General features: G+C 30.4%; 1 protein-coding gene across 1 annotated transcript; it reads left to right on the top strand.

The window, feature by feature from the left end:
• The first annotated feature begins 2748 nt into the window (after positions 1 to 2748).
• LOC133203383 (tumor susceptibility gene 101 protein-like) lies at positions 2749 to 9042 on the top strand. The gene is made up of 7 exons (XM_061339174.1): positions 2749 to 2784; positions 4627 to 4711; positions 6036 to 6101; positions 6440 to 6603; positions 6891 to 7098; positions 8624 to 8806; positions 9032 to 9042. Exons 1-7 carry the CDS (start codon positions 2749 to 2751, stop codon positions 9040 to 9042), a joined length of 753 nt encoding a protein of 250 aa, XP_061195158.1.
• Positions 9043 to 15669: the final 6627 nt, after the last annotated feature.

Genomic DNA, 15669 nt, shown 5'->3' on the forward strand with positions numbered 1-15669 from the left:
ATAAATATGTGGATGACAACAAAACATTTCACTTTGAGACCTTTAATTTTTCCCTCAACGACTGTGTTAACCAATCATGCAAAAAAGAAAAACAACAGCATGACAAGAATTGTAGGATAGAATCATGATTTGTTTTTTAATTACAAATAAGGAAGGCTTTTTATACCTGTACATGAACTCTTGAACCCCTTTATTTCTTTCAATACAATCATTAAAAGTAATGAATATTCAATTTGGCATAAAATTTACAATTATTTTTGGTACATACACTGTAATGAGCGTTTTAACATAATACAGTTCCCAGTGGGTACAAGCATCAGAATTGGTTAGGAAATTATTGATGTTTCTGTCTGTGTTTTGCATCAATATATAAGGTTTTCTCAAATAAAAAGCTATGTAGGGAACAGCCTCAAACGTTCGGCATCTAATTATGAATAAGTGCTAATAATTCATGCTAATTTGATAAGTAAAAGTAATATATAACATTTGCAATTAAACTTCATATTGATTGTTTGTCTTTTTCGTGTTATTTTGTAATTTACTCGCTACAATTGGTCGATTTTTCACACAAAGATATATCGATATATATATACTTTTTTTTTATATATATTTTTTCATATTCTACTTACCATATTTTAGAAAAGCTAATGGATTTTCCTATATCTTATATTGATATGTAGATAGATAAGCATTAACCACCGAAACAAATAAATTGTACACGCTAACATAGATAAGATTTTTCTTTCCTGCGCATGTATGGAAGATTACCATTTAACATTTAAGCTTTCATAACACAAGTTGTTGTTTCTCGGAGACCAACTTAGGCTCTATTTGTATTATTAAATGTGTTTATTTTGAGTACATTCATGTAGAATAAAAGTAATACTGAGAAAATATTTCTTATTGCATCACTTAAAACACAAATTGCTAGTACAATGTTGAATTTTAAGTATTTTTCAGTATTCGTACATTTCATTTGTATTCACTAATTCAGTTCATTTACTATAAATTATTCATTAGGAATATTTAAATGCATTTAATTAGATTGACACATCTGGGCTACGAAAAGAAAAAAAAATCAAATAACATGAAATTTTTGAAATGATTTACAACCAAAGGTTTACCAATTTCATTTTACTTTTTTTTCTTCAAACGAAAGTTTACTGATGAAAACTCTTCTTGCGTATATTTACGGAATGTTGTTTTTTTTTTAGTTTTGTGAGTGTAATTGGTGTATAAATTACACAGACTGGTTATGAAAAAATGCCTACGTGCAAATGTAAAATGTTTGAAACCAACAGAAATATAGTGAAGATTTGAAAAGTTTTGTCCTATATTGTTATATTTTTGTTGCATTACATTCTCGTTTCAGACGTTAGCCTCATTCTGTCTTCATTTTTCCTCGAGTTTCCCTTATATATTTCTATGCGTGACTATACTCAAAGATAGCTTTCAAATAAATTTCATAACTGGTTTAGTAGAAAACACAGCAAATGTAAATATTCGATATAACTACTGCGCACAATATTTATAAATATGTACACGTTCAAAAAGTTCAGTATTGTTCAGATATCCCAATATGAAAAGATGTCAAAAAATAAATATTTTGTATAAGTCTCTAACGATCCTCATAGTTTTTAACCGTTTGGCAATAGAATGTAACAAAGAAATGGAAAATAATTTAACGAATGTAAGTATAAATGTTCTAAAGCAAACAGCTGTTTAATTACTGGAAATAAGGAAATATTAAAAACGTAATATTTTTTGCATAGATTTATATTACATCAATAACAATATGCATTTATGGTTAATTGAACCTATAATTAAAAATTTTTCAAATTAATAAACATCGATAAATAAGCACTTAACACACGTACTTTAATGAGGTATTACATAAGGCCCCACACTTAAATAAAATTACTTTATGCTGTAATTTTTATAACAATCCATGTTCTATTATTAATTTTGTCAGAATTTTCGCAAATATACTCAAAATTTATGATTTTTGTTTTTGTGATATTTCATATTTTATATTTTTAGTTTAATATTAATTGAACTTACATGTAGTCTAAAAATGAAAAATAATTCATACTATGTCATAGATCTACATTTATCTACATGTATGGACTGCATTTGGATCAATATTAATTTCACCAAATTTATTGACTCTTTTAACAAATGATATGTTTAACGGTGTGATCGTTGGGCAGTTGTATCACCAAAAACCCTAGCGCAGCTTACACTTGAAACGTTGTACTGGTCACGGTCACTAGCATAGTTCCAGTAGTAGGTCGTTGGCGTCGTGATCAGGAGGTCCGGGTTTAATTCTCGTTAACGATCAGCTTGAAACCTAAGACTAAAACAGCTTGAAACCTAAGACAAAAACATAGGTAGTAACTCTTGCCAAGCGTCCGGTACTAAAAGAGAAAGTCACAGGTCTTTTGGTTTAGACTTTAAAAACCAAGATACCGTGTAATGGTAGGTGTTGGCACCCTCACTGCTCAAGGAACTGAGTGCCGAGTATAGTAAATTTGAAGCCCTTCACCAGCATTATATGAGTGAAAAACTCCTGAATGGGAGGTAAAAGAAAAAAATCAATCAATTAACTTTGATCACCCTCTTCAAACTTCAAACCGCATGAGACATTCAAGACTATGACGTCAAATGACTTCGTATCCAAGTTGTATTTCTGTTAAGGAGTCTAAATAGGCTCAGAGGAATTTTTGACTTAAAGGCATTGCAGAATATATGTGTACGACTCCAAAGTCCGATGCTGTCGCCAAAGTTTGATGGTCTCGCCAACGTCCGATGTTCTGCTCCAAACCCCGATGGTTTAACGCTGGTAATAAATAAACCTTAATATATTGACTTAATAAAGCAAAGAATAATTGATGTCAAAATCCAGTATGCATGCCCAGTTAATAACATGGAAAACTTGTGTTCTGTTTATGATGAAAATTAACGATTTACAACATGTGATCAATTATATCTGAATACTCTGTTAATGGAAATTAGAGGAAAAACTATTTCAAATTCTAGTTTTGAGAAAAAGAAAACTAAAAGTGATTGAAACTCAGAACAAGAATCTTGTAGTTTTAAATAGATGCATACATGTAATAATAATCATCCTATTTGTATATGTTTTTGTATAAGTGTACATGACAAATATGTATTATATATATGGAGAGGAACTCGTACGTTGCCAGAGCATGTTACTAATCCATTTGATGATGTCAATGAAGTATGTTTAAAACAAAACATATGATTTACTTGTTTTCATCTATAAACATCCTGTAAGAGAAATAATTAACTGATTCCATAATTACTATATTAAATATTGAGAATTTTAATCCTATTACAATAAAACTCTGTTTAATGTGATACTTTTAATGATACTTATTTTATCACATTCCGCGCATTCACTCCTTTCCTTAGGAGACAAAAAATTGTATATTAACAGCTATAGAATCGCCACACAAAACACTTCTATTGCCATTAAAACACACACATTAATTTAAGTTGTTAAAAGAGTTGAAGTATTGTAAACTTTTTCAAACAGTCTCGGAATTTCATTTCAAAGTGCAATATCTTCTATACAATGTACTATTTTCTTGGTAATGCAACATTGCTTAAGTACCATAAAAAAATTATAAAGCATAATTAACTTTTTGGACATATTCAATAGAAAAAGTATTTACAATGTTCAACTTTGCAGTTTTAATTCCTTTATGTTAAATCTGTTTGAATCGCAAATCGGAGAGAGGATTTTAAAACCTACGTGAATGTAGGACGCGAGATTTATACATAGATTTAGTATTGACAGGAAAATATTTATACCTGTAAATATATGTAGGTAAGATAAAAGTTTAGGTATGAGTCAACTGATAAAAATAAAACCTCGAATCTCATAACATATCGTTTTAAATAAACCGAAAATAGAAAAACTTAATTTTAAATTATAGGAAGTTCATCAAACTTGAATGATAGACGCAGAATGGCAGGAAGTTCTGTTGGAGATGTAATAACGCAAGCGACGAGTCGGGTAAACTTTTTTTTACAAATTCGGCATTAAACGTCAATATATTATGTGTTTAATATAATTTTCTTGTACAAAATGACATTGTTAAGGATCAGTGTTACGTATAAGCTTGAAAAGGTACATTGTACAAGCGCTAAAACCATATTAAGTACAGAGTGCCCTTTTTTTATTGCTGAGAAAGTCTTTATTATTAATATAATGAATTTCTCTTAATATGTCATCAACGTTTAATATTCAATTTCATAAACAGATATTGAAAGAAAAGAAATCTGATTAAGAATAACACACAAAGCAAACTTAAGATTTGTCACTGTACAAAAGATCGTGATCACAAATAAGGTACTCCAAACATAACAAAGCGTCAATATTAAAAAAAAAAAATAAAAAATAATATTTGCTGTAATTACATGAATATTATATATATAAATAGAGGGAGAGAGGGATCGGGTAATGTTATCTTTTCGTTTCCTCTTTTGAGGAAACAACTTAAGTGCTCAATTGAAATATTGCTCAAAACTTTTCAAGTTATTGGTGTAACTTTATGCATTGACATTCTTTGACTTATCGGACGTTACTGTCTTCTTTAGTACAAGTTTGCAGAAATTGCCCAAAAGGACATCATGGACGCTCTAGGTCAATTTAAAGACCTTAGGCCTGGACAAGAAAGATTTTGTAAGTAAGGAGAGGCAGAGGGGGAGAGAGAGAGACATGTAAAACTTCTTTTTTGCATAATAGTATTATACATGTATGTAAAAAAGGATTTTTTAAACCTTAATCTTGATGTTTTTGTGAACTAAGTAAATTCACATTTTAATTGGAAATACATATTTTGCTAAAACAAAGGTGAAAGCAAAAAAAAATGATGAATTTCGTGCAATTTGATTAAAGTTTTATATCGTAAATTGATAATTTACTCCATAATACTTAGCTGCTCCTCTACCTGGAATAAAGGCATTATTATAATTAATCACGTTATGAACTCTTTTCATAGAAGCATGGTATGATCTTAGTTTTCACATTTTTTTTTTATTGAGCATACTATTCGAGAGTTCCTTCAACATATCTTTTATTTTTAAGTTGTTTTCTTGTTCTGAGTAGGGTCTGGTCTCCTATATTTGACCCTAACTATTTTTATTTGGGTTTGAATCAGGACTGGATTACTGCAACGGAAATATAGAACCTTCATTTCGTCTGAAAAATTCTCTTGTGCCATTTGAATTAGGACATGCTTCTGAATAATATATTTAAATATATCTATCGTTTTCTATTCCAAGTCCAAAAGTCCTATTCCTAAGTCCAAAAGAAGAACACTAATATATTTCTGAGAGTTTCTCAAATAAAATACATTTTATACAACTATGCGACCTGTAAGAATCCTGACTGAAAGTCAATCTAAAACATTTAAGGTGAAACTTCAGAGTAATGAGACCTTGGTTAATACAAGCCAAAGGCTAGAAAAGACATGTGGAAGACACTTCAGCGGGAATGCTTAATTCATAACAAACCAATTGATATTTATGTTATTTTTCTTACAAATGGGAAATCAACTAATTACTAGAAGAAGTAAAAATCAATTGTCATGAATTAAAAAAAACATTAAAAAAAGTGCAAAAGTCACTATGTCATTTGTGTGCGCCTATGTTTAGTCAAATATATTTACATCCAAAAAAGGCGTTTGATTTCTGACAAAAGCATGGTAGACTGAAAATGTTTTAGCTGTACATTACTGTATGCGGGGTTATTTTCGCCCTGCGTAATTTTACAACCCTTTCACATTTGCAAACAATTTTGCCCCGTTTTTCAGTTTGCCCAGTCACAGTTCTTTTAACTTTAAGAAATAATGCTGTCTGTAAGAAATTACCTTCGTTTCAAATCTACCATTTGCGAGAAAGAAAGGGGAGAAAATTTCCCTATATTCAGTATCATCATGGTTTATGTAACGACTCTGTAAAAATCCATTTGGTCAAATTGGAATATATCTTTTTTTAATTTTCAGATTTCAATGACGGTAGGAGGATGAAATTGTTAAATCTAAGTGGCACGATCCCCGTAGAGTACAAAGGTATTGTAAATCAATTCTAAAAAATGTTCCTTTGCCTCATTTGTTGGTGGGAGGGGTGTTTGGGTTTTTTTTTTTTTTTTTTTTTTTTTTTTTTTTGTTTTGTTTTTTTGTTTTTTTGTTTTTTTTGTTGTTTTTTTTTTTTGTTGTTGTTTTTTTTTTTAAATCAGGTTTCCTTCTTTGTTTGTTATTGTTGTGTTGCCTTTTTAAGTATACTTTACAGTCTCGATAAAAATATTTTACATGTAAAATAATTATAAACATGAAATCTCTTAATTACTTTAGACTGTTGGTATCCTTTTCCTTTTCACTATGTAAATATATTTAATCCACATGTCAAGGGAATGTATACAACATTCCTGTCACAGTGTGGTTACTGGACACGCATCCCTATAACCCGCCAATGGTTTATGTAAATCCAACCAGTGACATGTGTTTAAAGGCCAACAACCTTATGGACTCTAACGGAAAACTTGATTTGCCCTACCTGAGGGATTGGAGATATGTAAGTTACATTGACAATCGTAAATATCATTAGGAATAACTTTTGTGGGTTTTTTTTCAAACATTTATCTAAGATAATTAAATATATTTTGATTCTTTTCTTTGCAATTAAGAGATGATATGAGAAATCTAATAAGAGATGCATATGAATTTTACAAGATAAATTCATAATTACAATGATGATGTTCTTGTTTTACCCTGACTTTGATACAGTATTATCAATAATACTCCTAATGAAATATTTGATAATGGATTTAAGTTAAAAAAAAATCATTTTCGGTCTTTCAGCCGCAGTCGGACCTTCTCGGTCTAATACAAATTATGGTCATTGAGTTTAGCGAGAAACCACCAGTTTATTCGAACTCTGCATCATCACAACAAAGACGTCAGACTCAGTTGGAACAAGGGGAACTTCTGGTTTATTTAAGCTCTACACCATCCCAACAAAGACCTCAAGTTCAGAGGGTACACTCACATCCACCTGCATGTACAGAAAGTAAGGGTTTTGAACACAGTCAAAACAATGCAGCTGTTAAAGACATACGCAGCATAGCTTTAAACTTTTTTTTTTTTTTTTTTTTTTTTTTTTTAAGAGTTTAAATAAGTTTTCGACTCTTATGATACTTCATGAATATACACCTCCATTAAATCAAATTTATGGGAAATTTCAGCTAATATTATATATTTAATAACTTTTCAATATTGTTTAAGGGAAAAAAGAAGGATTTATATCATTTGATATCTTTGCAAACCCTTAGTAATGTATGCTTTTTTTTTACTTAGAACATCTGATTTTACTATGATTTTAAAACTGATAATATCGAGAAAAAATAACCAGTAGATTACAATTTGTAATGTACGTTGTGTATATCCTTAATTTCTGTTTATCCAATATCTCCACTTTCTGTTTATGACTCATTTTTGACACATTTTCCTTCACTTGCTTACACTTCTTTGAAAGTTCCATGCAAAAAATGCTATTACAGTAAAATACTTATATAGTTTACTCAACTACTTATATAGTTTACTCTATGGTTATTAATTAATACATAAATTATGCATTTCACTTTCCTTTAATGCTTTGATTCATTATGACAGTGTTACTTTAATTTGGTACGCTTTTTGCTTTATTGTGCCCTAAAAATTTTGTTTTCAGAAAGTGTTGAAATTATCATTAATATGAGTTGAGTATGTGAGTGTGATAATTCATGAAAAAATATGGCATGAAGCAGTACCATAATGGAAATATGAGTAATTAATTTCTCATTTTTCTACGTTTTAAGCAGAAAAAGCTTCAAAATGACTCATTCCAGGGGATATTTTCCTTGAGAAAATACTGCCCACAGCTGTAAACCACTTCAATATTTGGATACGTTGTGTAAAATGCTTTGAAAAGTCAAACTTTTCGAAATCTTTGTGGGCGATGCATGTGGGCTATAGTATCTGAAAGAAAATTTTACTGAAAATTTATGTTTCCGGCAACTTTTTGAAGAAAATATGTTTATGACGTCACAAGTAGCATTTAGGAAGTCAAATGAGAAAAACGACTTTTTTAATCTTAGTGAGTTTGGAGTTTCTACATTTCAGAAAGCACGAGTTTTAATCTCTTTCATCACTTTTATATTTTAGAAAAATACAGGTCCAGGTTTGTATTGAAATTCTACCTAAGTTGTATATCTTTGACATATACTTTGAAATATTATAGCAAATATGATTTTTGTTTTGGAATCATAGAATAATTATTAATTTTGTTCCTCTCTCTATCAATTCTGTTAAATAGGAAAATTATATTTGATTACACATGTATATCATTTTTTTTAAATAATGAGAGACTTGAATGAAATTAAATAAATTTAATGATTAAAACCAATGCATAGTTAAACCTTTTGGAACATCGAGAGTTTCTGCGACTTGTACATTTTTCGATAGTGCAATATCACTTTATTCAAGGGATAAATTGCAGCATGTTACTGTTGAAAATGTAATAGATATAACATATATGTATATATCTTTTTTTTCAGGTAATGAAAAACGTATCTTGTGCTTCGTCAAATTAACACGACTTTCCCGAGATGCCCTTCAAATATTTTTCGATGATGTCTTCCCTGGGCATGAACTGCAAAATATGTTGACTGACAAAAAACACTTGATTAAGAATGGAGGAATTAGAATACATAAAGATCAAATACCAGTACTTTATCCAGGTATGTCAAATGACTTTTCTTTGTGACCTTTCTTTTAAAAAAAGTATACATTTTACAAATTAAATAAATTAGTATAAAAACAGGGAAGGGAGTGTCGAATTAGTAAAACATAAACAAACCCATTTTTAAGGTAAATTTATGTCATGAAAATGCTTTTCCAGATAGAATGTTTGCATTTTATAATATGCATGTAAATGTTAAGCTAAATGATAATATTATTTCTAGATTCTCACTAGGAAATTCTGATTATTTTTACCTACATGTATAACCTCTTACACAGTAAGGTAGCTTTTTCTGGTAGCCCGGTACACTCATCTTTAATATAGGAATAAGTTGGTGAGACATAGACTTTTCTTTTCTGACACAAACCAAACCATTGAAAGTTTATCAACTACTCCTTTTATTGAAGATAAGGGAGAGCCTGCCGATAGTTGTGAGTTTGGAATATCAACAATGTACACCTTGTTGAGAAATTATGCAGAAAATGTCGAACCTCCAAGCAATGGATGGGGTAATGCACCTAACATTGGTCAAAAACGACATGGGGACGATGTAGAGAGAGTCAGAATTCATAGAAATTATATCAATGAGATGATAGAGTTTGAACATGAAATGGATGATTTCAACTTAAAATTGGAGGATCTGAAACAGGTAGTACAAATGTATGAGTTTACAATAAAAAAACGTAATAACGAGTTCACGATATAATATGGAAGCCAATGGGAATCAAAATCGCTTTGCTGTAAGAGTCAATTCATTTTAAGCGTGTTTGTTGTAAGCATGCGTTATTGTACACAAGATATGGCTCAATATTTTTCAATTTATTTCCAAATTTCTTAGCAGCTATTTAGAATACTGTGAATACATGAAGCAGGACTTTGACATACTTGTCTTTAAAATTACTCAAAAAGAATACTTTGAAAGAAAAATGTATTTCTTTTCAATAAGTTATAAGTATTAAGTTACTTATTAACATTAAGTATATTTATTGTGTATAAATTATCATTAGGACTTAGTTATTTTGACATTCAGATTAAAACTACAGGTGTTTATCAAAAGGCGCGGTATTTACTTTCAGGCTTCCATAAGATTGAGCAAAGGAACACTCAGGAGGGAAATAGAGGCACTTCCAACATAAACTCCATTTTACAGACGTCTGGAGGTTGGCGCCTCAACCAGTACATCAAATACCAACTATTCATCTTATACAAAGACATTCATCAAGAGAATCATTATTTTTTTAGTATTTTACATGAAATCCTAACTATGGCAAAACGGGGCTCCCTGAATTCCGTAATTGTGAAAAGAACGTATATACATGTATTGGTTTATGTGTTGACATTTTACAACTGGTCATACCAGGCTAGATCATGTGGGTTTAAGTGAGTGTTTTGCACATTCATGAATGAAAATATTTTGTCAAGACAATATTCTGCACAGGAAATGAAGCAGGGAAGTACATTGTGACTTGTGACACCATAATATTGAAAAGAAAATGAGAAAATATTTGATGACTTTAAATTATCTCTATGAACTATGATGCCTTGCAATTTTGAAAAATGTTAATAAAGACTAGTAATTGTACGATTGATCTAGATTTATAATTCACAAATAATAATGATACTAATCGTCCATATACGTTTTAATGAACTCTTGAAAGAATTATGAAAGCAAAATCTCCAAAAATAAATATATATAATTAAAATGAAGGTAATTAACCAAACACTCCACAAAATAGTGGATGACAATAACTGAACAGTCTGCCTAGCATCTAAAAATATATGACTAAAATTTAACTTATGTTTTGCTTCCGATATTTCAGAGGTTTTCCTACTATTAGTCTCTTATGTTCAAACATTTGTAGCCGTCACGGTAGCTAAGTAGGCATAGCGCTCGCTCAGTGATCGGAAGGTCGTGTGTTCGAATCATGGCCGCGACTGATCTAAGTCGATAAAAATTAGCAAGCAATTGTTCCTTCGCCAAGCGCTCGGCACCTCGAAATGAAAGTTGCGGGTCCTTCGGATGAGAACTTTAACACTGAGGCCCCGTGTCACGGTAGGCGTTGGCATGATAAAGAACCCTCACTGCGCAATGTCCCTGAATGCCAAGTAAAGATCTAAATTTAAAGTCCTTCACCAGTATATGGTGAAGTCTCTATATGAGTAAAAATTCTCGAAAATGATGTAAAACAATATACAATCAATCAATCAATCAAACAAACACCTGTACAGGGAAATGGTGGATCAAATAATGCTCCAGTGACAGAGGAACGACAACGCAGATAGGGAATTTTGCAGATTTACCATAGGAATATTTTCAGCAGTTATCTCTCTTTGCCCATTCATATTTGGAAGAAATTCGGATGGTTTGAACATATTTTATCCTTAGGATGTTATAACAAAAGGATTGGAGACAAGTTCTTAAGACTTAGAACGTCGTCTCCTTTATAACAGTTATTACTCAAAATAATGTTCAAAAAAATTAACTACACTGGAACTAAAAGGTCAATATGATTATCTGCTTACAGAGGCTATGCATGTACAAAAATGATTTAATATAATATGTAAAAATGAATCAGAATATATAAATTCATCAAAAGCGACCAGATCTTTAAATAAACAATTGCACATTTAAACTTTCATTTACGGAAATGCTGATCGAATCATTTCCCCATTGTTAAACATGAGTGTCTACCATACGTAAATTATCATTCTAAAAATAGCATAAAACAAATCGTTTATTAGGGCAGTGTTTTTCTCGCAAAAAAAAAAAAAAATTATATGTGTCTCCTTTTTTCCACAAGTGCATAATGGACTGTCAAAAATGTTACACATTAGTAAATCTTCATTCAATACACATTGTGTTTTAAAGGTGTTTTTTTTTTTTTTTTTTTTTTTTTGTTTTTTTTTTTTTTTTTTTTTTTAGAAAATATACAATTTTTGAAGGAACCTTTAGTAGTGGATTGTCTTGTTTCAAGAGGTAAAGAGTTGTATTCCCTTTTTGCCATTGGGACAAAAGATGATCTATAAATGCAATAATTTTGTATTGTCTACTTACCTATTATTTTCATTCGTGTGATCGAATGTCTGTAAATATTTCTTTCAGGTACTTGGGTACCATGTTATGAAAAATTTTATAAATAGATGTTCTTACTTTGGACGTTCTTCTAGCAAAAAGTGGTTCCCATCCAGTTTCGAAATAGAGAAAATCTCGTGATGCCAATGAAGTTAATCTAGTGATCGTGTGAAAAGAGAATACCTAAGTGATTATGTGATGATACAAAATCAAAATTACAGTCTTGAAATTTTAACCATCGTAGATCTACATTTTTCTTTGTACTGAAAAAGATAGCTTTGGTTTTCGAGGTATTAAATTTCAATAGCCATTGTTTAGATCACCTTTCAAGTTGATATAAATCATTACTCAATCCTAATTGAATATCATGTATATTTTCAGAACAATTCTGTAAAGAATTTTAATTGAAAATACGTTGTCGATTTTTATAAGCAATACATTATAATCATTAGTATCCTCCTAAAAGTGAGCAATGCATTATAATAATTAGTATCCTTTTAAAAGGTTGGGGGGACCCACCCACCCCAGTACAACGTGCATGTGTCCCCAGTGTACAGTGGTTTAATTCAAACAAATATAACTGAAACATAAATATCGATGATCAAGCCTTAAAAAAATATTCATTTTATTCACATTATGTTCTGACACTTTCCCTTAAGTGAAAAGTCCGAAGTCTGCTGTGGGGTCTTTGTGACTCCGAAAATGTTCATTAACAGTAGATTCCTCTTTCTTCGGTTCTACTTTATGTGTGAGCACAGACCCTTGAGCATGAATTATCAAGTTACATGAATGCACATCCACACTTAGAAAAAATCCAAATATACAAAAGTTTAATTATATGTATGGATTCTCTCTGCTATCTACTACAGTAAAACCTTTCTAATCTGACATGCATATGGAGACAGATTTTTAGTTGGAAAAGACAGGGTGTAGGATTACACAATGTAAAGGACACAGAAAATAAAAGAATGGGAATGAATATAGAGGTCGGAATTTAGAGTGAAACGGATTACACCGGTGTCGGATTAGACAGTTTTTACTCTACTTTTGTTTTCGGTTTCAGGATTATTTAATAAACTACGTTATGATATTGAATGAAAGTATTCCTTTATTTGAATACACTATGTATCAAAAGGCAAAATGAATCTATTAAAACAACGACAGTGTAGATTGTTTATTTTCTTTTTTAAATATTTATGAAGGAAAGTTGTTTGTGCTTTACGTAGACAAACAGAATGACGAAGGGAAAACCAATAACAAATGAAAAAATAAGTAGGACAGACGATTTACAGAAAGTCCACAGTATGTCATCGATACCTGATCGAACGCAATGAAAAAGACTGTAGGAACAAGATGTAAGCGGTATTTGTATAACCTCCGGTCTGGTTTGTTTAAAGATATATTCACTGTAAATACTGAAAACTAATATGATAAAAAGGATTTTTTTGTACAAAGTGCACTTCTGTCAATAATGATAATTTGTCTTCAAATTTGTTGACTGTATAAAACCACTGAAAGTTTGTAGATATAATATCACTTCAATGTGTAATTCAACTGACTCTTGTTATTTCAGTGTTTTACATCCAAAAGCATTTATACTCATATTTTTTAACGAAAGTATGAGGAAATTTTGTACAAGGTACCTGGTCACTATGAATCAGCGCGTTGGTGTAATATCAATGCACTTTACTTTTAAAAAAGTTTTACAGATAGTTTTTATGGTACAATTTTACGTTAATCTAGAGATCTTTGACGAGACTGCAGCTATACAGTACTTATAACGAAGGAAGAGAAAAACTGGAGTTAAAACTAGGGTAACATCAATAAGATTATGATCCCTTTTTCGTCCTTTTTCGGGCAAGTTTAATTGCAATAAAGACTAAAACCGTAGGAGGCGTAGCCATTTGAAAGGATTTTAAAAAAATCAATTTCAAAAAACTGGAAAAAAAATGACCTAGTACAAAATCAAAGGCATTGCGACCAGGCGCAGCCCGCCCATTGATTTTCGACGTCAGTTACATCCTGACCGTTTTAACATTTCTTTCTTCTTTTTTAAAATACACTTGTACTCTTGTATACATCTCTAATGTCGGTTTACCTACGTACCGGAACAGATTTAGAACATTCCGGTCATAGAAGGAAATATTATTTACTACTGATTTAACTTGATGCAACTTGCTCCATCATATAGATAATTTTTCTTGACGTTTGCGCTTTCTGTATTACCTATTTCTTAAAGTTTACAATCATCACATACAGGAAATTTTTAAAACATGAAAATGAAAAAAAATGAATAATACTATGTCATCGGACTTTTTTTTTTTGGTCACTGTCAGGTAATGATATTTTTTATCAGATATCGTCATAAAGAGTGTTTCATTTTCGTAGAATACAATCTGCGTCAAGGAAAATAAAATTTGATTTGATTCATTTAACGTTTCTGTTGGAGATTTTGAAAAACGGATATCTAAGTAGTCATTTTTTTTTTATCATTGCTTATCGAACTTAGTGAATAGTTGACATTTATCAGTTTGATGACCTTGTTATAAAGTGTGAAGCATTTAAAATTTCTATCTCACATAATATTGATTTTATCCCGCCAATCTACGAAGCCCTCAAATTTCAAATCAGTTTTATTTCCAAAGTTTAAGCTTTTCGAATAAGATCAATTTTCCTAGAAATTCAGTTTAATCTGTCTCCTTTCCGCCTTTTTTATGTTGGATGTATGTATTCATCATGATTAAAAATGGGAAGTTTTATAAATTGTTTTCTAAATGCCCTATTATACATTATTTACTTTATTTTGGTATGTCATTGAGATTTTGAATTTTACAAAATATGCCGTAAAAGAGATTTTATGAAATTGTAATTAATAATTAGCTATTATTGAAATTATTCAGGGAAGACATGGGTAAAACAAAACTATTTATTAATCCCAACGTATAATCTTTCCTTACTCTTTTACATATTATAAATAGATATGCCAACGAAGATTGGGTTTTTTTTTTTTAAGTTTATTTTCTTTGACGCTGATTGAACTTTAACAAAGTTAAACACGCATTTTTAACGATAGCTGAGAAAAAGTGTTACATGTATTTAGACGTGACAGTCACAAAAACAAGCCCGATGACAAATTCATTTTGTTTCATTTTCATGTTTTATAAACTCGCTGTATGTGATGTTTGTAAACTTCGAGAATTACGTGATACAGAAAAAAGTCAATTTTTGAAACATGGGTACATTTGTACTTGATCCGGAAGAATTATTTATTTTTCAGAGACAATATCATCTAATTATATAATCAATCCAAAAGAGTGCTTTATTTCCTTTTCTTTCAAGTTCATTGTCAATAGCTCAATTACTATTTACACTCTTTAATTTCAATATTTACTCTTCTGTGAAAGACCAATACGTATTTTTTGTGTGTCATTTTTTTCCCCTTTTTTGACTATCAGTTCGTTTTACATTCGTTTGATTTTTTTTTCTTAATTAAGACAATACAAAACACAGCCAAACCCTGGCAAACGATTACCTAACATTATTTTCATTTCTTTTCTATAGGCGAAAAACCGAATGCAGTTTTAATTTTATTAGAAAATTGAACAGTTCCGATATCTGATTGAATGTGAATACAATTCACTAGTTACATGTATTAATGTGATTGTAAATTGTTTATTGATTTATTATATTTGATTGCGATTTTTAACCATAATTGTTGTCGTCTTTAATAAGAAAATAGAGTCTCCAATTTAGACAATTATACGACTGCCAAGCCATTACCTTACATT

The sequence above is a fragment of the Saccostrea echinata genome, unplaced genomic scaffold, assembly GCF_033153115.1.
Source record: "Saccostrea echinata isolate AGI-Se365-2 ecotype Australia unplaced genomic scaffold, CSIRO_AGI_Sech_v1 ptg000050l, whole genome shotgun sequence".
Classification (NCBI taxonomy): domain Eukaryota; kingdom Metazoa; phylum Mollusca; class Bivalvia; order Ostreida; family Ostreidae; genus Saccostrea; species Saccostrea echinata.

Excerpts from the sequence above, each read along its gene's own strand:
- LOC133203383 (XM_061339174.1), top strand. The coding sequence starts at position 2,749 with ATGTGTACGACTCCAAAGTCCGATGCTGTCGCCAAA. Across the intron at positions 2,785-4,626 it reads AGTCCGATGCTGTCGCCAAA|TACAAGTTTGCAGAAATTGC; the intron begins GTTTGATGGTCT and ends TGTCTTCTTTAG. Across the intron at positions 7,099-8,623 it reads TCCACCTGCATGTACAGAAA|GTAATGAAAAACGTATCTTG; the intron begins GTAAGGGTTTTG and ends CTTTTTTTTCAG.